The sequence below is a fragment of the Loxodonta africana genome, chromosome 9, assembly GCF_030014295.1.
Source record: "Loxodonta africana isolate mLoxAfr1 chromosome 9, mLoxAfr1.hap2, whole genome shotgun sequence".
Taxonomy (NCBI): domain Eukaryota; kingdom Metazoa; phylum Chordata; class Mammalia; order Proboscidea; family Elephantidae; genus Loxodonta; species Loxodonta africana.
The window spans coordinates 82579294-82600026 of NC_087350.1; the positions used below are offsets into that span (position 1 = coordinate 82579294).

Sequence of the window (20733 nt, forward strand, 5' to 3'; positions counted from 1 at the left end):
GGCACCACTTACTCTCAGACCCCTGTCGCAGGTGGCTAGGTGAAGTGGGTGGAGCTACCAGTCCTCACGCCCCTGACGTGGGTAGGTGAAGACCATGCTTAGTGGGCAGGGTGGTGTCAAATGTCACAAATCTGGTTCTTTGTGCAGTTATAGCTATACAGCTGAAAATAGGTTTCAGGTATATAGCCTGTTGTACTATGCTAATGAGGGCTTACGCTGTTGAAAGGGACCCACACAGGTCTAGGCAGGGGTGAAAAGCATTCAAAGTCCATGGACCCCTGATGCCTGTGCCTAGGCAAAGGGGCTATGCCTGCCCTGAGTTCTCAGCTTAGGGGAGCTGGCAGGTTATTTTTTCCTGTTTGTTAATTTGTACCCTCTCCAAAGCCAGGAGACAGGCTCTGGGCACATGACGGGTCCCACTTCCAGCCCAGGGGACATGGCAATCTCTGAAGCTAGATAGGGACCAGAGCAGAGTGGGAAGGGAGCAGGTAAATGGGAGAGTGATACTTACCAGAGGGGGGAAGGGTTTTTTATGACCCCTTACAGTAGGTTAGATGCTTGCACTTAATTTTCACAGAATCAGCACGGCTTCTCCCTGGTTCTGAACGCTTGAACAGACTCTGCTGCTCAATCTCTCTCCCAGCGTGGAAAACATGTCCCAAGCACTACTGCTTGCCTCAACTCACATGGGCTGGGTGATCGAGCCTGCAGGGTCCCAGCCAGGTCAGTTCTGGCAAATCCTTGCTGCCTCTGAATTGTTTCTCCCTCCCCCTGCCTCTCGGTCTGACTCCTCCACTTTGTCTTTGATATTCAGGGCTCCTAGACTGTCATACATACTCAATTCACTTGTTTTTTCACATCTTTGTTTTAAGAGGGACCACAGGAAGCATGTGACTACTTCACCATCTTCGCCCCACCTCCCAAGCAATTCTTTTTAATAGTGACTCTGTGTATTCCTTCCATCTTCTTTTGATACTTCCTGTGTCATTCAGTATTTTGCCCAATGAATCCTGCAAAATTGCAACTCGAGGCTTCAATTTTTTCTTCAGTTCTTTCAGTTGAAGAAATATCGAGCATGTTCTTCACTTTTGGTTTTCTATCTCCAGGTCTTTGCATATTTCATTATAATACTTTACTTTGCCTTCTCAAGCCAACCTTTGAAATCTTCTGCTCAGCTATTTTACTTCACCATTTCTTCAATTTACTTTAGCTATTCTACATTCAAGAGCAAGTTTCAGAGTCTCTTCTGACATTCATTTTAGATTTTTCCTTTTTTCTGTCTTTTTAATGATCGTTTGCTTTCTTCATGCATGATGTCCTTGATGGCATTCTACAACTCATCTGGTCTTCAGTCATTAGTGTTTAAAGAGTCAAATCTATTCTCAAGATGGTCTCTAAATTCAGGTGGGACATACTCAAAGGTCATACGTTAGCTCTTGTGGACTTGTGCTAATTTTCTTCAGCTTGAACTTGAATTTGCATAGGAGCAATTGATGGTCTGTTTCACAGTCCCCCCCGGCCTTGTTCTGACTGATAGATGATATGGAGCTTTTCTATCGTCTCTTTCCACACATGTAGTCAATTTGATTCCTGCATACTCCATCTGGCAAGGTCCACATGTACAGTTGTCATTTATGTTATTGAAAAAAGGCATTTGCAATGAAGTCGTTGGTCTCGCAAAATTCTATCATGCAATCTTTGGTGTCATGTCTCTCACCAACGATATATATTCCAACTACCCATCCTTCTTCTTGGTTTCCATTTTTCACATTCCAATCACCAGTACTTATCAATGCATCCTGGACTGCATGTTTGATCAATTTCAGACTTCAGAAATCGATAAAAATCTTCAATTTCCTCATCTTTGGCATTAGTGGTTGGTACGTAAATTTGAGTAATAGTCATATTAATGGGTCTTCCTTGTAGGTGTACAGATATTATCCTACCACTGACAGTGTTGTACTTCAGGACAGACCTTGAAATATTCTTCTTGACAATGATTGCAATGCCACCGTACTTCAAATTTGTCACTTCCAGCATAGTAGGCCATATGATTGTCTGATTGAAAAAAGCCAATACCAGTCCATTTCAGCTCACAAATGCCTAGTATATCGATGTTTATGTGTTCCATTTCATTTTTGAGGACTTCCAACTTTCCTAGATGCATACTTTATACATTCCGATTCTGATAATTTATGGATTTTTTAGCAGTTTTTTCTCATGTTGAGTTGTACTACATTAGCAAATCAAAGTCCCAAAAGCTTGACTCCAACCACGTCAATAAGGTGGACTCTTCCCTAGTCTTATTTGGAGTCCCTTGCAATCTGAGGGACTCATCTTCCAGCACTATATCAGACAATGTTCCGCTGCTATCCATATGGTATTCGCTGGCCATTTTTTCAGAAGTAGACTACCAAGTCCTTCCTCCCGGTTTATCTTAGTCTGGAAGCTCCACTGAAACCTATCCACCACAGGTGACACTGTTGGTATTTGAAATACCAGTGCCATAGCTTCCAACATCACTGCAACATGCAAGCCACCAGAGTACAACAAACTGACAGACAAGTGGTGGTTGGAGAAATTTGTTGCTGTTGCTGTCGTTAGGTGCCATTGAGTGGGTTCCGACTCATAGCGACCCTATGAACAAAAGAATGAAATACTGCCCAGTCCTGCACCATACTTACAATCATTGTTACGCTTGAGACCATTGTTGCAGCCACTGTGTCAATCTATCTCGTTGAGGGTCTTCCTCTTTAACACTGACCCTGTACTTTACCAGGCATGATGTCCTTCTCCAGGGACTGATCCCTCCTGACAACATGTCCAAAGTATGTAAGACACAGTCTCACCATCCTTGCTTCTAAGGAGCATTCTGGTTGTACTTCTTCCAAAACAGGTTTGTTCATTCTTTTGGCTGTCCACAATATACTCAATATTCTTCACCAACACCACAATTCAAAGGCATGAATTCTTCTTCGGTTTTCCTTATTCATTGTCCTGTTTTCACATGCATATGATGCAACTGAAAATACCACGGCTTGGGTCAGGCACATCTTAATCTTCAAAGTGATATCTTTGCCTTTCAACACTTTAAAGAGGTTCTTTCCAGCAGATTTGCCCAGTGCAATGCATCTTCTGATTTCCTGACTGCTGCTTCCATGGCTGTTGATTATAAATCCAAGTAAAATGAAATCCTTGACAACTTCAATCTTTTCTCCATTTATCATGATGTTGCTTATTGGTCCAGTTGTGAGGATTTTTGTTTTCTTTATGTTGAGGTGTACTCCATACTGAAGGCTGTGGTCTCTGATCTTCATTAGTAAGTGCTTTAAGTCCTCTTCACTCTCAGCAAGCAGGGTGTGTCATCTGTATGATGCAGGTTGTTAATGAGTCTTCCTCCAATCCTGATGCCCCGTTCTTCTTCATATAGTCCAGCTTCTAGGGTTATTTACTCAGCATACAGATTAAACAGGTATGGTAAAAGGATACAACCCTCACATACACTTTTTCTCACTATCCCCTTGTTCTGTCTGAACAACTGCCTCTTGAACTATGTACAGGTACCTCATGAGCACAATTAAGTGTTCTGGAGTTATCATTCTTCGTAATGTTATCCATAATTTGTTAACAAAATTGGAAATCATCAAAAATGAAATGCAACACATAAACGTCGATATCCTAGGCATTAGTGAGCTGAAATGGACTGGTATTGGCCATTTTCAATTGGACAATCATATAGTTTACTATGCTGGGAATGACAACTTGAAGAGGAATGGTGTTGCATTTATCATCAAAAAGAACATTTCAAGATCAGTCCTGAAGTACAACGGCTGTCAGTAGTAGGATAATATCCATACGCCTACAAGGAAGACCAGTTAATATGACTATTATTCAAATTTACGCACCAACCACTAGGGCCAAAGATGAAGAAATTGAAGATTTTTATCAGCTTCTGCAGTCTGAAATTGATCGAACATACAATCAGGATGCATTGATAATTATTGGTAATTGGAATGTGAAAGTCAGAAACAAAGAAGGATCAGTAGTTGGAAAATATGGCCTTGGTGACAGCAACAATGCCAGAGATGGAATGACAGAATTTTGCAAGACCAATGACTTCTTCATCGCAAATCCCTTTTTTCACCAACATAAATGCTGACTATACACATGGACCTCATCAGATGGAATACACAGGAATCAAATCGACTACATATGTGGAAAGAGACAATGGAAAAGCTCAATATCATCAGTCAGAATAAGACCAGGGGCTGACTGTGGAACAAACCATCAAGTGTTCATATGCAAGTTCAAGCTGAAACTGAAGAAAATTAGAGCAAGTCCACAAAAGCCAAAATATGACCTTGAGTATATCCCACCTCAATTTAGAGACCAACTCAAGAATAGATTTGACGCATTGAACACTAATGACCGAAGACCAGATGAGTTGTGGAATGACATCAAGGACATCTATACATGAAGAAAGCAAGAGGTCACTGAAAAGACAGGAAAGAAACAAAAAAACCAAGATGGATGTCAAAGGAGACCCTGAAACTTGCTCTTAAACGTCGAGCAGCTAAAGGAAAAGGAAAAGAAATGACGAAATATGGAGAAACTAATGACTATAAAAAGGGAATGACTGTGCTGCTAAAAGTACTCAATAAATGTTTCCACAGGGCTATACAGAAAAAAAAACTTAAAAGAGGAAAAAAAAAAAAGAATCTGACAAATTCCTCAGAAGGGTAGAGGATATTTATGGGTGTAAGTATAAAAACTACAGTTCCTGCCCTTTCAGGCTTCACAAAAAATGAAGGCTAAAAAGAAAATCTATACAAATGTAGAATACACTGAATTATGACAAATACACACTTCTTTAACAGTGAAACCCATTCACAATCTAAAAAAGGAAAAGAGAAAAAAATACGCTCCAAAAAAAATCTAAAGGACATGACAAATTTTTCTTAGTGAAGTCTGACAACCAAAAAGTAAAATAAATGAGGCCCCTAATGATCAAAAGGAGAAATGTTTATAGTAAATTAGTGGATTTGAAAAAGTGAGATTAATACCATAAAGTAAAATAGGTAATATGTTATGAAAACTACAAGGTGTTTATTCATTCAACATTGTATTGAGGGCCAATTATGTATCCAGGCATTACAACAGACTTCAGAGAGGTCAGAAAAGTAAGTATGACATCACCCTTGCCCTCAAAGAACTCAGAGTATAGCATGGAAGCAGTAATATAAACCAAATGTGGAACAAGTGCTGTAACAATTTTCACACATATTTATCGCTACTTCCCCAACTTCTATTGACTCTTTAACCACTCCAGTCTAGCTGCTACTCCTACCACTCTAGACAGGCCTTCAGTGATCTCCATGCTTCCAAATCCAAATTCAATTCTCATCTTACTCTATTGGCCAAGCTGACAACTTGCTCTTTTAAATACACTCTTCTCTTGACTCCCATGACCCACACTCTACTGATTTGTATGCTGCGTATCTAGCTTCTCTCTTTCAGTCTCCTACGCAGCCACCTCCAATCTCTCAGATATTGGCATCTCTCAGAACTTGCTCCCATGTCTCCTCCCTTTATATTCTTTCCCTAGATGATAAAATCTATTCCCATTTTTTAAAATACTAACTCTATAGTTGTAATTTCCAAATGTCCATCTCCGGACTAATCTTCTAAACTCCAAACTCCAGGCTTCTCAAACTTAATATTCCTAAAGATAAATTCTTGATCTATCTTCCAACTAAGACAGTTCTTTCATCCAATCTTCAGTACCTCAGTAAAGAGGACCGCCATTCACTCAGCTGCTCAAACCAGAAACCTGTGAATCAATTCTTGAGGATGCCTTTTCTATCACACCCCATTTCCAATCAATCAAGTTCTATCAATTCACCTGCTAAATAGTGCTCAAATCCATTCACTACTCTCCATCTCAACGTCCATTAACCAAGTAGTCGAAGCCGTCCCCATATATCACCTGGTATATGAAAAAAGACTACTACTTAGTCTCCCATATTCACTCTTGCTCTCTCCAATATATTCTACATCCATCCTCCACCAACCATCTTTGAAAAATGTTAATCAGATCATAGCATTTCCTTACTTAAATCCCTCAATGATTTTGCCCTGCAAACAGAATAAAATCTAAACTTTCTACCATGGCCTAAAACTCTGCCTTATCTGGCCCCTGCTTACTTTTCAACTTCTCTGGCTTTACTCTCTTCCCTCTGCTATAGTCTTTGGCCTTCCTTTGCTTCCTGGAACATTATTATCCCTTCCTGCACACAGGGCCTTCTGACAAGGCCATTTCCTCTACCTAGAAATTTTTTCCCACCCCATCACCAACAGTCTACCAATTAACTCCTTCTCACTTCAGGTTTTATCTTAAATGTCTTCACATCAGAGAGGCCTTCTCTAACCACCCATTGCAAAGTGTTTTTCCTGTTGTTAGGTTTTGACTCACAGCAACCCTGTGTACAACGCAGTGAAACACTGCCTGGTCCTGTGTCAGCCTCACAATTGTTGATATGTTTGAGCTCACCGTTGCAACCACTGTGCCAATTTATCTTGTGGAGGGTCTTCTACTTTTTCACTGACCCTCTACTTTACCAAGCATGATGTCCTTCTCCAGGACTGGTCCCTCCCAATAACATGTCCAAAATACATGAGAAGAAGTCTCGCTATCCTTGCTTCTAAGGAACATTCTGGCTACACTTCTACCAAGACAGATTTGTTCATTCTTCTTGCAGTCCATGGTATATTCAATTTTTTTGCCAACACCATAATTCAAAGCCATCAATTCTTCTCTGGCCTTCCTTATTCCATGTCCAGCTTTCACATGCATGAGGCAATTATAAATACCAGGCTTGGGTCGGATGCACCTTGGTTCTCAAAGTGACATCTTTGCTTTCTAACACTTTAAAGAGGTCTTTCACAGCCAGAGTTGACTCGATGACAATGGGTTTAGGTTTTCTTTGGTTTGCAAATTTGTCCAACGCAATACATCATCTAATTTCTTGACTGTTGCTTCCATGGGTGTTGATTGTGGATCCAAGTAAAATTAATTTTTATTTATTTATTTATTTGTTTGTTTATTGTGCTTTAGGTGAAGGTTTATAAATCAAGTCAGTCTCTCATACAAAAACCCATACACACCCTGCCGTGTACTCCCAGCTGCTCTCCCCTTAATTAGACAGCATGTTCCTCCTCTCTACCCTGTATTCCCTGGGTCCATTCAAACAGCTCCTGTCCCCCTCTTCCTTCTCATCTCACCACCAAACAGGAGTTGCCCACATAGTCTCATGTGTCTACTTAAGCCTCAAAGTTTGCTCCTCACCAGCACCATTGTCTATCTTATAGTCCAGCCCAATCCCTGTCTGTAGAGTTGGCTTCGGGAATCGTTCCAATCTTGGGCTATGAAAGGGTCCTGAGACCATGACCGTCAGGGTCCCTCTGGTCTTGGTCAGACCATTAAGCCTGGTCTTTTTACAAGAATTTAAGATCTGCATCCCACTATTCTCCTGCTCCATCAAAGATTCTCTGTTGTGTTCCCTGTCAGGGCAGTGATCGGCAGTAGCCAGGCACCATTTAGTTCTTCGGTCTCAGGCTGATGGAGTCTCTGGTTTATGTGGCCCTTTCTGTCTCTTGGGCTCATATTTACCTCGTGTCTTTGGTGTTCTAAAATGAAATGCTTGACAACTTCAGTATTCTGTCCATTTATCATGATGTTGCTTATTGGTCCAGTTGTGAGGATATTTTCTTTATGTTAAGGTATAATCCATACACTATAGTCTTTGATCTTCATCAGTAAGTGCTTCAAGTCCTCTTCACTTTCAGCAAGCAAGACTGTGTCATCTGTATATCCCAGGTTGTTAATGAGTCTTCCTCCAATCTTGATGCTGCATTCCTCATATACTCTAGCTTCTCAGATTATTGCTCAGCATGGAGATTCAATAAGTATGGTGAAAGGATACAACCCTGACACACACCTTTCCTGATTTTAAACCACTCAGTGTCCGCCTGTTCTGTTTGAATGAATGCCTCTTGGTCTAGGTATAGGTTCCGCATGAGCACAATTAAGTGTCCTGGAATTTCCATTTTCACAATGTTACCCATAATTTGTTATGACCCACACAGTCGAATACCTTTGCATAGTCAATAAAGCACAGGTAACCATCTTTTTAGTATTCTCTGCTTTCAGCCAAGATCTGTCTGACATCAGTAGTAATATCCTTTGTTCCACAGCCTTTTCTGAATCCATCTTGAATTTCTGGCAGTTCCCTGTTGATGTACTACTGCAGCTGTTTTTGAATTATCTTCAGCAAAATTTTACTTGTGCATGATATGAATGATATTGTTCAATAATTTCTACATTCTGTTGAATCACCTTTCTTTGGAATGGGCACAAATATGATCTCCTCCAGTCCGTTGGCCAGCTAGCTGTCTTCCACATTTCGTGGCACAGATGGGTGAGCACTTCCAGCTTTGTATCTGTTTGTTGAAACATCTCAGTTGGAATTCTGTCAGTTCCTGGAGCCTTGTTTTTCACCAGTGCCCTCAGTGCAGTTTGGAATTCTTTCTTCAGTACTATCAGTTCTTAATCATATTCTACTTCCTGAAATGGCTGAATGTCAAGCAACGCTTTTTGCTACAGTGACACTGCGTATCCCTTTCACCTGCCTTTGAAGCTTCCTGCATCATCCAATATTTTGCCCACAGAATCCTTCAAAATCGCAGCTCGAGGCTTGAATTTTTTCTTCAGTTCTTTCAGCTTGAGGAATGCTGAGCACGTTCTTCCCCTTTGGTTTTCTAACTTCAGGTCTTTGCACATTTGATTATAATATTTTACTGTGTCTTCTCAAGCTGCCCTTTGAAATCTTCTGTTCTTTTACTTAATCACTTCTTCACTTTAGCTACTCTACACTCAAAAGCAAGTTTCTGAGTCTCTTCTGACATCTATTTTGGTCTTTCCTTTCTCCCTGTCTTTTTAATGACCTTTTGTTTTCTTCATGTATGATGTCCTTGATATCTTCCCACAACTTGTGTGGTCTATGGTCATTAATGTTCAATGCATCAAACCTATTCCTGAGATGAGCTCCAAATTCATCTGGGATATACTCAAAGTCATATTTTGGCTCTTGTGGACTTGTTTTAATTTTCTTCAGCTTCAACTTGAACTTTCATATGAGCAATTAAGTCATATCTGAGTGCCTTCCACAGTCAGCCCCTGGCCGTGTTCTGACTGATGATACAGAGTTTTCCATCATCTCTTTCCACAGATGGAGCCAATTTGATTCCTGTATTTTTTGTCTGGTGAGGTCCACATGTAGAGTCACCATTTATGTTGTTGAAAAAAAACTATTTGCAATTAAAAAGTCATCGGTCTTGCAAAATTCTATCATGCAATCTCCAGCATCGTTTCTATCACCAAGGCTGTATTTTCCAACTACCAATCCTCCTTCTTCATTTCCAACTTTCACATTCTAACCACCAGTAATTATCAATGCATCCTGATTGCATGTTTGATCAATTTCAGACTGCAGAAGTTGATAAAAATCTTTAATTTCCTCATCTTTGGCATTAGTGGTTGGTACATAGATTTGAATAATAGCCATATTAACTGGTCTTCATTGTAGGCATGTGGATATTATCCTATCATTGACAGTGTTGTACTTCAGCATAGATCTTGAAATGTTCTTTTTGACGATGATTGCAATGACATTGCACTTCAAATCTGTCATTTCCAACACAGGAGATCATATGATTGTCTGACTGAAAAAGGCCAATACCAGTCTATTTCAGCTCACTAATGCCTAGTGTATCAATCTTTTTTGAGGACTTCCAATCTTTCTAGATTTATACTTCAGACATTCCAATTCTGATTATTAATGGATGTTTTCAGCTGTTTCTTCTCATGTTGAGTCGTGCCACATCAGCAAATGAAGGTCCCAAAAGCTTGACTCCATCCACGTCGTTAAGGTTGACTCTGCTTGACTTCACCCACGTCATTAAGGTTGACTCTTACTTTGAGGAGGCAGCTCTTCCCCAGTCATATCTGAGTGCCTTCCAACCTAATGGGCTCATCTTCTGGCACTGCATCAGACAATGTTCCACTGCTATTCGTAAGGTTGTCACTTGCCAATTTTTTCAGAAGTAGACTGCCAGGTCCTTCTTCCTAGTCTGTCTTAGTCTGGAAGCTCCACTGAAACCTGTCCACCAAGAGCGGCCCTGCTAGCATGGGAAATACTAGTGGCAAAGCTTCCAGTGTCACAGCAACACACAAGCCACCACAGCACAACAAACTGACAGGTTATTTGCACAGTCCCACCCAATCACTGTGTGGAAGTTACAGACTATGGAAGGAAGGGCCATGTTAATCCATCGCACTGCAGTATGTTTTAAATTCTCCATACTAAAAAAATGAAACATTAACAGTAATATCTAGGGATGAAATTATGAGTGATTTTTGTTTTTGTTTTACCTTAGTACTTTTCCATATTTTCAACTTGTTTTCATTAGGTTTGTATCACTGATCAAGCTGTGTGAAGGCAGGGACTGTATCTGTCTTCTTCACCACTATATTCCTAGTGTACCTAATGATGCCTGACATATATAAAGCTGATAAATGGTTGCTGAATGAATTACGATAATAACTTTCCTCTTTAGAAAAACAGTATTTTTTTTAAAAAGTATATAATGTCACTAAGTTCAGGGACTGGGGCTGTTATCTTTGTTCAGCATCATAAATATGCACTCTATATTCCTTTGAATAAAATGATGGCCACAATTTTAACCTTAAATGTGAGAAATCATTTTGAGCATAAACGGATCTCAGGTCATAAAGAAAGGTATTATCAAGCCTGCAGGATTAACACATAAAAAAGATTATGTTAATGCCCACAAAGTGGTCTGATACCTTGGCCAAATGCTAAGAACTAAAGGCCATTCAACTCCCTTTTTTAAAAAAACAAACCCGTTGCCGTTGAGTGGATTCCGATTCATAGCGACCCTATAGGACAGAGGAGAACTGCCCCATACGGTTTCCAAGCAGTGCCTGGTGGATTCAAACTGTCGACCTTTTGATTAGCAGCCATAGCTCTTTACCACTACGCCACCAGCGTTTCCTATCAAAAATACAATTATCAAGGGGTGTAAATTGATAGAATTTTTAAAAACTGTTTTTCATTACCAACGGAGTTGAACATATACATAAAATCTATGACTCAGAAATTTTAATCACTTGTATGTGTGTATAAATATATACCCAACAAAAATATATATTGGATAGGACCAAAAGACATGTACAAGAATGCTCGGAGTAGTATCATAAGTTATATCCCAACATGGAATAAGCAAATGCATAGCAAAGATTACTGTGGTATACTCATCCAGTGGAATACTACATAGCAATGAAAATCAATGAACTGCTGCTACATGTATTAAGTGGAAGCATCTGACAAACATAATGTTTAAAAAAAAGGCCAGCCCCAAAGGAATACATACTATAGAAATCCACTTATAAAAAGTTTTAAAACAGGTAAAACTAACTATGCTGTCAGGGTCAGGATAGTGGTTTACTCTGGGAATGACAGAGGGACAGTAATGATAAGGAGGAAGGATCAGGTGAGCTCCCAAGGATGTTCTTACCCTGATCACATGAGTGTGCTTACTTTATGATAATTTAGTGAGCCACGCACCTAAGATTGGTATGTTTTTCTGTATGTATGTTTTGGGCCAATTAAAAAGTTTTTTTAAAATGTACAAATAGCAAATTTTCTCTGTCCTTTAATAAAAATGGTTCATTAGAAGGTATGTATAAAACAACCAAACTTAAAGAAGCTTGCTTTAAAAGTTAAAAAAGTTCAGTATTTCCCCATTCCTGCAGAAACTTAACTTATTCTGTTAATCTCAAATCAGACCTGACGGTCCTCATGGATTATTTGGGTTCCCTGCATGGTGCAAACAATTAAGTGTTCAGCTACTAACCTAAAGGTTGACAGTTCAAATCCACCCAGAGGCACCTCGGAATAAAGGTCTGGCAACTAATTCCGAAAGATTGGTCATTGAAAATCCTATGGAGTGCAGATCCACTCTGAAATATATGGGTCGCCATGAGTTAGAAACAACTTGACAGTAACTGGGTTATACAAGGAGACATTTTAAAACCTATCTAGATTCCGTGGACTCTTATCTGCTATATTGATTTGTATCATAAACAGGCACAGAAAAGGTACTCAACAAATATTTACTAATGACAAAAAAAAAAAAATGACACACAGCCCAAACCTTAAACAAACTCACCTAGCAAAGTCTGAAATACACAGCACAGGTAAAGTAGGATAAAAATTCAAAACATCAAATTGGCCTAAAGAGCCCGACTTCCAGAAACTTCACTTTTAGAAACTAAGAGATTATGCAGTGCACTGCTTATAAGGAAGCAAACAGTTTAGGACAATAGCCATAGGAAAGGAAATTGGTACTTTCCCCCTTTACTGGTGCCTGGCTCAGACAAAGGCAAAATTACTAACTTCCTGATGCCACAACTAATGAAAGGAACCCATCAGCCACTCTGCTTGTAACGGCAGGGACTACTAGAACTATGATGTGATAGAAACCCAGCAGCAAAGAGTTAGCTGAGGCAGATAACAATGTTGGAGAAAAATGAGATAAGAAGAAAGTACCTGATCAGTCTATCCTTAGGCCTGAAAACTCTAAAAGCATTACTATTCCTACTTTCTGTAGCGGCAATAAACCAAAATATATCTTTGAGGTGTTCTTGGGCAAGAGTCAACCCATAACATGTCTTAAAAGTGTCCTATAAATACTTGAGCCATCAGAATTTACCTTCTAAGTTGCCTAGTAGTACTCAGTTAATTAGAAGGCTGATTAGTAATGATAAATTAAAACAAGCTTTTTAAACCTTGATTCAGTTACGATCACTAGTGTTTTGTTTTAAAAACATAAGTAATACATGTTCAATATAGAAAAAACTTTTCTAAATACAAAGAAGAAAAAGAAAAAATACATGGAAAACATGGATCAAACTTCTAAGAGCAGAGGTCTTTGGTCTTTTTGGTAGGCATAAAATATTGCCTATTGATGAAGGACTTGCCTCTAATAAAGGATGCTGACTTGAGAAATGCTGGGTGAGAGTTGCTGAGACATTTCTTTTTGCTCTATGGGTCCAGCTGAGTATAACTATTATGTCAAAGAAAATAGCAATGAGCAAATTATAAAGCCCAGGTGGAAAGCTGTTTGGTGATTCCCAAACATACGAGGAAAACCTATTTACAAGGATGTTCATTGTAACATTTTTGTAATAACAAAAAGAAAAAAATCCTGAATGTGTGTCAAAATGAAATTGGTTAAATTATGTACACTCTTATGAGGAACAGTCCACAGCCATTAAAAAGAAGATGTAGATCCACGAGCTGACAGAAAAATATTCCATAATATATCATTGAGTTTTTTTTTAAGAAGATGAGGAATACTATATACATTTAATTGTGGAATCTAGATACTCACATGCAATGAAAATTTCTAGAAGGATATACAAAAATCAGTAAAGAATAGTTACCTCTGGAAAGTGAGAATAGTAGATTGGGGACAGGAGAACTTTTTTTCTTTTTACACCCTAAACTGCTTGAATTTCTTATCATCTATACACACTAACTTCTTAAAAACAACAAAACAAATCAACAAAAGCAATGAATAAAAACGTTAACAATGGTTTTTGGGGGTGGTGAGACTATGAGAATTTTATTTTCCCTTTTATACTTTCCTACATTTTGACTTTCCTAAAATTTACATATATACCACTACATTTAGCAATACATCATCACATATTGCTTTTAAAACAAAAAAAAAAAAAAAAAAAATTTTTTTTTAAACAAGTTAAATGTGGTCACTTCAAAGCAGGTGGTTCAAATTAGGTTCAAATGGTGGGGGGCAAATGGGAATCCATAGATCTATTATTTAACTAAAAACCAAAAATAATAAATCCACTGCCATCAAGCTGGACTCATAATGACCCTACAGGACAGAGTAGAACTGCCCCATAGGGTTTCCAAGGAGCCTCTGGTGGATTCAAACTGCTGACCTTTTGGTTAGCAGCTGAGCTCTTTAACCACTGTACCACCAGGGCTTCTATTTAACTAATAGCTAAGTACTATTATAAACACTGTGGGAATTACAAAGAAATATTGTGGAAAGGCGCAATTCTCAAAGTGTTTTTAATTTATTTGGAGAAACTAGTCATGAATACTAAGACAACAAAAGTAAAAGAAAGCCCTTGATTTAGTTTATTGGAGTTGCTAATGTAGTACTGGCTCCTGTGGAAGCAAAAAGTATTAGTATTATGAGGAAGCTGCTCCCAAATATTTAAAGAAGGCCTAAACAAATTCTATAAAAGAATGATTTCTTAATACTCTTCAAGTCTAACCTCCCATCCAACTTTGATATCCCTTTTACAACGCCCTTGCCGCTATTCAATCTCTGCTTAAAGTGTCCTGATTCAAAAAATTAACTTCCTAATAAGTAGTCCATTACATTTGTTAAGAACAACCCTAACTGTTAACGTTCTTCAGTCCATTAAGCTAAAATCTAATTTCCTGCAATTTTCAATCACTGGTCCACTAGTCCCAGTTCTGTCCTCTGGAACTATAGAAAAAGACGATTTGTCTTCCACATGACTGTACTTTAAGCAATTTTTATCTATTATTATGATATTCTCCCTCTTAAATCTTCTCAAAACTAAACTTCCCATATTCCTCAAATAGTTTCTACACTCTTCATTATTCTAATCAATCTCCTCTGAACATAGTCTAGTTTTTCTATGTTCCTCTTAGAACATCCTGAACTAAACACAAAATTCTAGATACGATCTGACCAGTGTTATTATCTCCTTCATCTGGGTTACCATAGCATAACAATATCAGACCAGTCACCAAGCAGTGCTTCTAGGGTTCAAAGGGGAAAGAGAGCCCTGTGGACTGCGGAACTGAATGAAGTTTTCAACAAAGAAAGTAGAATGTAAGCGGGGAAAGAAAGAATATATTTTAGACACACAGAAAACACAGACAGAGAATTTCAGGGATAGAAGTGCAGAATAGTACAGAGGCAAGAACAAACAAAGTTAGTGCTAGAGTGAGGTGTCCGTATAAGAGTATGCAAGAATATAGAGTTAAAAAGGAGGGCAAACCAAACCCACTGTGGTGGAGTCAATTTTGACTCATCGCAACCTGTAGAACAGAGTAGAACTGCCCATAGAGTTCCAAGGAGCAGCTGGTGGTTTTGAATTGCCAACCTTTTGGCTAGCAGCTGACCTCTTAACCACTTCACCATCAGGACTCCAAAAGGAGGGCAAGGGTCAGACTATTGAGTCTTTCACCTGAAAGCAATAAGGCATGATTAAAAGTTTAGACAAGGCAATTGATTTATTGAAGGAGATGTTTGGGGATGATTAAATCAGTAATAGTTTCTACATCAAGTTAAGTACTGTTTGAACTTTATCTACATGGGAAAAGTTTCTAATTCAATTCTATTCCAATATTCACTGAAATTGAGTTGTTATACATTGTCACTACACAGGCCACTTTCAGAATATGAGTACCATTCCTCCTGTCAAAATATAACACAAGAAATATGACTTTAGAAAGATTTATTTTTATCCATTTCTCTAAGTTTTTTGCAGGAAGAATAGTTTACCATTTAATATGAATACTTGTATACAAGGTAGCTGCTCACTTCCATAATTAATAATATTTAGAATACCTCCATTCAAAAGACAGTGATCTGCCAGCCTTCATTTCCCCAGATCCAAAGAGGAGAAACTGGACTAATGTAACATTGAAAGGGAAAGAGGTTAGCTAAATAGTAGAATTTCTACACAATGAAACCTGTAGCATTAGAACTAATGAAAACTGTAGCAGCCCTTCTCTGAAGTTCTTTAAATTCATTTAAATAGGAATTTCTGGTTTATAAGTGTTTCTGCCTAAAGAGTCTTTCATAAGGACTAGCTCTGTAATACTCTGTGGCAGTAGAGAATTAAACTGTCCAAAGACCTTGCAAAGTCCAACCTCTCCCAAATCCTGCTACTCAGCAGCAGGATCTAAAGGAATGAATTGATCCCCAGCTCCTGAGAGAAAAATGTCTTACTAAAAGCAAAGAAAAATTCTCATTAATGAAAAATCAACCATAAAGAAGAAAAATTCTGCGTCTCATAATCCCCAGAAATAATCAAATCCATTTTGGATTAATGCAGATTTAACAAAAGGGTGGAAGAGAACAGAGCAAAGCAGTTTCCATTTGCCAGCAGCTGGGGGATACACTGAATTCAGAGATCACAAACAATCCTGCTTCTAATCCCTCCAGCTAAAGGAAACATGAACTCTAACTATCCAGTGAAAGATGTCAGGAAAAGGCTCTAGGGAAGGCTCTAGCGGACAAATTCTTTCTCTCAGGTCACCTTATTCCACCTTGATCAACACAGAATGACGAGGTATTTTAACTTGAATTTCCTAAAATCAAATTCCTAAAAAAAAAAAAAAAAACCCTGCTTTTTCTGATGAGATACTCTGTAAAATCACAGTCCTTGCATTCATTCAACATCGGCATTGAGCTTCTACTGTGTCAGGCACTGGGAATACAAAAACCAGTAAGAAACAGTCCCTACACTATGGAGCTTAAACCGTGCACCTTGCCTTATCTTAAATTAATTCCAAAGCTCTTACCTTAACATATCTTCTTAGATGGGTCAACAGGCCTCAGTGAAAAAGCAATAAAGCCTCGAATTACTCTGATGGAACTTTTGTTTTTTAAAAAGAGACACCTCCTATGCTCTTCTCAGAAAGGAGAGAAGCCAAAACATCTTTATGAGTTGGATATGAGAATAATCCTAGCCTTCGACGGCACTGGGTGGGTTTTTGGTTGACTACAGGTTACAGGGAAGGAGCAGGGAACAGGACAAGTAATAGTGAGAGGCGCAACCAAAAAATACAGTGGAAGAAAGGGATGTGACGGCTGTGCCACTACACCTTCAAAGAGTGATAAAAGAATCTGCTACTGTAGTAGTTTTACGGAGGAGGGAAGAGGAAGAAAAGAATGGGAGGCTGCCCACTATTTGGGGACACCATCTGCGGTCTCCCAGCTCATCTACTCTCACTAGTGGAGAGCCCCGATCACCGTTTAATAGGATATAGGCCTGCCAGCCAACAACATTATCACATGGCTACCGGAATGGAAAGGTAGGTAACAGTCCCTTGCAGAAGCGTGGAGAAAAACAAGAGTGAGCGGAACAGAAGTCTGTACATATCTATAAATGAGTGTTTAATATAATCGTCCCTCGAGGCACGGATGGTAAGTGAAGTCTGAGAAAGGTGGTAACCGGACGCCTACGGAAAGCGTCCTGGCACCCCCTCGGCGACACCTCCTCCACTCCCACCCCCAGGTAAGCACACTCACCGCGCACGCAGAGCAGCGACATGGCCGAGGCGCCGGCGAGCCTCCGCCGCGCCCCGCGCCCCAGCCGCTCCCTTTCCTCTCAGCAGGTGCCGCGGCTGCTCCCGCTATCAGCGCCACTGGTCTGGCCGCTCTTCATGGTCCCAGTCACAGACAGCGTCCGGCCGCTCCCTCGGACCTGCCCCACTTCTCACAGTCTGAGTGAGCTACGGAGAGTGGTGGGTATCGGCTGGTAGGCAGAGAACTGGGCGCGGCACCACGGCGCCATCGCTGGGAGGCTGCAGGAGCCAAACGGATTCCCTCAGTCACTCCACCGGGGATCTGAGCAAGCGCCTGGGCGGAGCTAACCCGGCGCGTCCCGCCCCCAGCCAATCAACTCACGCCTAGTCCACCGACCCCGCCCCTCCAGGCACGTAGAAGGCGGAGTCCCCTTCCGCTTTCCTTACGTGCGAGACAGAAGGCAGCTCCGCCCACTAATACAGCTTAAAGCTAAGAGAGGCTTTCCCTCACCTGTGTGAGGCGGGAATTGAAGCCCTCTATCCTCCTTTTTTTTTTTTTTTTCCTTCCTCCTTTCGTGGAAACCCTGATGGCGTAGTGGTTAAGTGCTACAGCTGCTAAGCAAAAGGTCAGCAGTTCGAATCCGCCAGGCGCTCCTTGGAAACTACGGGGCAGTTCTACTCTGTCCTATAGGGTCGCTATTCGTCGGAATCGACTCTACGGCAGTGGGTTCGGTTATCCTCCCATTTGGGCGGGGCTTCCACCTAGGAACCGGTTCTTTGAAGAATTTCTACTGGGCTTCCTTAAAGAACCTAGTCCTTACAGCTGACAGTGTCCAGACCAAACCAAACCCGTTGCTATCCAGTAGATTCCAACTCACAGCGACCCTATAGGGCAAAGTAGAACTGCAACTGCCCCAAAGTTTCCAAGGCTGTAATCTTTATGGGAGCTGTCACATCTTTCTCCTGCACTTGCCTTTAACACTTTCACAAGCTATAGGTTAAGCCATAGGGCAAACCAAAAAAAAAAAAAAACCTTTTGCAATGGAATCGTTTCCGACTCATAGCGACCCCAAAGGGCGAAGGAGGTTTTAATTAGGAACTAAGTAAAAAAAAAAAAAAAAATCCAAGTAAGCAAGTACTCACATACTGGTTCTCATATAATGAATACCTTTTTTCACACTCACCATTGTACCTCCAATGCCTGGAATGGTGCCTAATATATAGGAAGCACTCAGTAAATATTTACTGAATGAAAGATGGAGAGGGAAGGGGCATTTTAAGCAGAGGATTTCTGGCAAAAATAATGCATGCACATGTAAGAAATTGGAAAAACCAAGACCAGAAAGAAGATACTTATGTAGTATGATGTACATATCCAAACCCCGAATGCTGATTTAATTGGTTTGGGGGTAGAGTTCAGGCGTTCTATTTTCAAAAGCTCCCCTATGCAGGCAGGGTTGAGTACCACTAGACTAGGAGCCTTCTAAGGCCTCATTAGCCCAGGTCATGTTTCGGTGTTTGCCAGCTGTTGGTCCCATACCATCCTGCCTGCCAAACCCAGGAAGGGTTTGTCTATCTGACTGGGTCTATGTCTTCCAAAAGCAAGCCTAGTTACCATCTGATTCTTCTCACTGGAATAGGTGCTATGAGAGATTGACACTCCAAATGCGATGGCTAGGATGCTGGAGAAGGAAATGAGAAGACTTGATCTTCCCAGTGTTTACCCAAGTTTAGGGTAATTCCCTGAGCAAGATTTTGAACGAGGTAATCAGCTAGCCTAGTCAACAGAGATGCCTGACCCCAAGACCATGGGCATTCTCTGAGATACCGGGGGTAAGCCTACCCAGCTATTTAGCCCAGCTGTTTTGTCCTACACCACAAGAACAAAGAACTAAAAAGAAATTGAACTGGATTCTGGGAGGGAGTGAGTATAACCAAAACCAAAAACCCATTGCCATCGAGTCGATTCCAACTCATAGTAACCCTATAGGACAGAGTAGAACTGCCCCATAAGGTTTCCAAGGAGCACCTGCTGGATTTGAACTGTTAACCTTTTGGTTGACAGCCATAGCTCTTAACCACTATACCACCAGCGTTTCTAAGTGAGTATAGTGACAAAATACAGAGCTTTTACAGGATCAAGGATTCTCCTAGGGGATGCAGAGGCCATTCAATGGAGGATGGAAAGTTTCCCTTACTGGAAAATGCCCTAATAAAACTGTGATGAGCATGGACTTTGGAGCCAGTCAGATTCCCCTGGTGTATTATCTATTAGTGTTTAACAAATTACCCAAAACTCAGTGGCTTAAAACAACTTTTTTTTTTTAATTTTTATTGTGCTTTAAGTGCAAGTTTACAAATCAAGTCAGTCTCTCACACAAAAATTTATATATACCTTGCTGTATACTCCTAATTGCTCTCCCCCTAATGAGACAGCCCGCTCCTTCCCTCCACTCTTTTCATGTCCATTCTGCCAGCTTTTGACTCACTCTACCCTTTCATCCACCCTCCAGATAGGAGATGCCAACATAGTCTCAAGTGTCTACGTGATCCAAGAAGCTCACTCTTCACCAGCATCTTTTTCTATCCCATTGTCCAGTCCAATCCCTGTCTGAACAGTTGGCTTTGGGAATGATTCATGTGTTGGGCTAACAGAAGGTCTGGGTACCATGACCTCCAGGGTCCTTCTAGTCTCAGTCGGATATTAAGTCTGGTCTTTTTACGAGAACCTGGGGTCTGCATCCCACTGCTCTCCTGCTCCCTCGGGGGTTCTCTGTTGTGTTCCCTGTCAGGGCAGTCATCGGTTGTAGCCAGGCACTATCTAGTTCTTCTTGTCTCAGACTGATGTAGTCGCTGGATTATGTGGCCCTTTCTGTCTCTTGGGCTCATAATTACCTTGTGTCTTTGGTGTTCTTCATTCTCCTTTGCTCCAGGTGGGTTGAGACCAATTGATGCATCTTAGATGGCTGCTTGCTAGCGTTTAAGACCCCAGACACCACTCCCCAATGTGGGATGCAGAATGTCTTCTTAATAGATTTTATTATGTCAATTGACTTAGATGTCCCCTGAACCATGGTCCCCAAACCCCCGCCCCTGCTACGCTGGCCTTCGAACCATTCAGTTTATTCAGAAAACTTCGTTTTTGGTTTAGACCAGTTGTGCTGACCTCGCCTGTATTGTGTGTTGTCTTTCCCTTCACCTAAAGTAATTCTTATCTGTTATCTAATTAGTGAATACCCCCTCCCACCCTCCCTCCCTCCCCCTTCTC

The 20733-nt window shown here is 40.5% G+C and overlaps 1 protein-coding gene across 7 annotated transcripts in view; it reads right to left on the reverse strand.

Moving 5' to 3' along the window:
* The window catches only part of UNC13B (unc-13 homolog B), a 196617-nt gene extending 178634 nt beyond the window's left edge, over positions 1-17983 (reverse strand). For 2 of the 7 annotated variants that reach the window (XM_023545167.2, XM_064291766.1), the window contains exon 1: positions 17470-17931. In XM_023545167.2, coding sequence (XP_023400935.1) covers positions 17470-17491 — 22 coding nt within the window. In that variant the 5' untranslated portion in view covers positions 17492-17931. Of the gene's footprint in view, positions 1-17469 lie in introns of all 7 variants that reach the window. The other 5 variants (XM_064291767.1, XM_064291765.1, XM_023545165.2 and 2 more) reach the window with 5 other exon arrangements.
* Positions 17984-20733: the final 2750 nt, after the last annotated feature.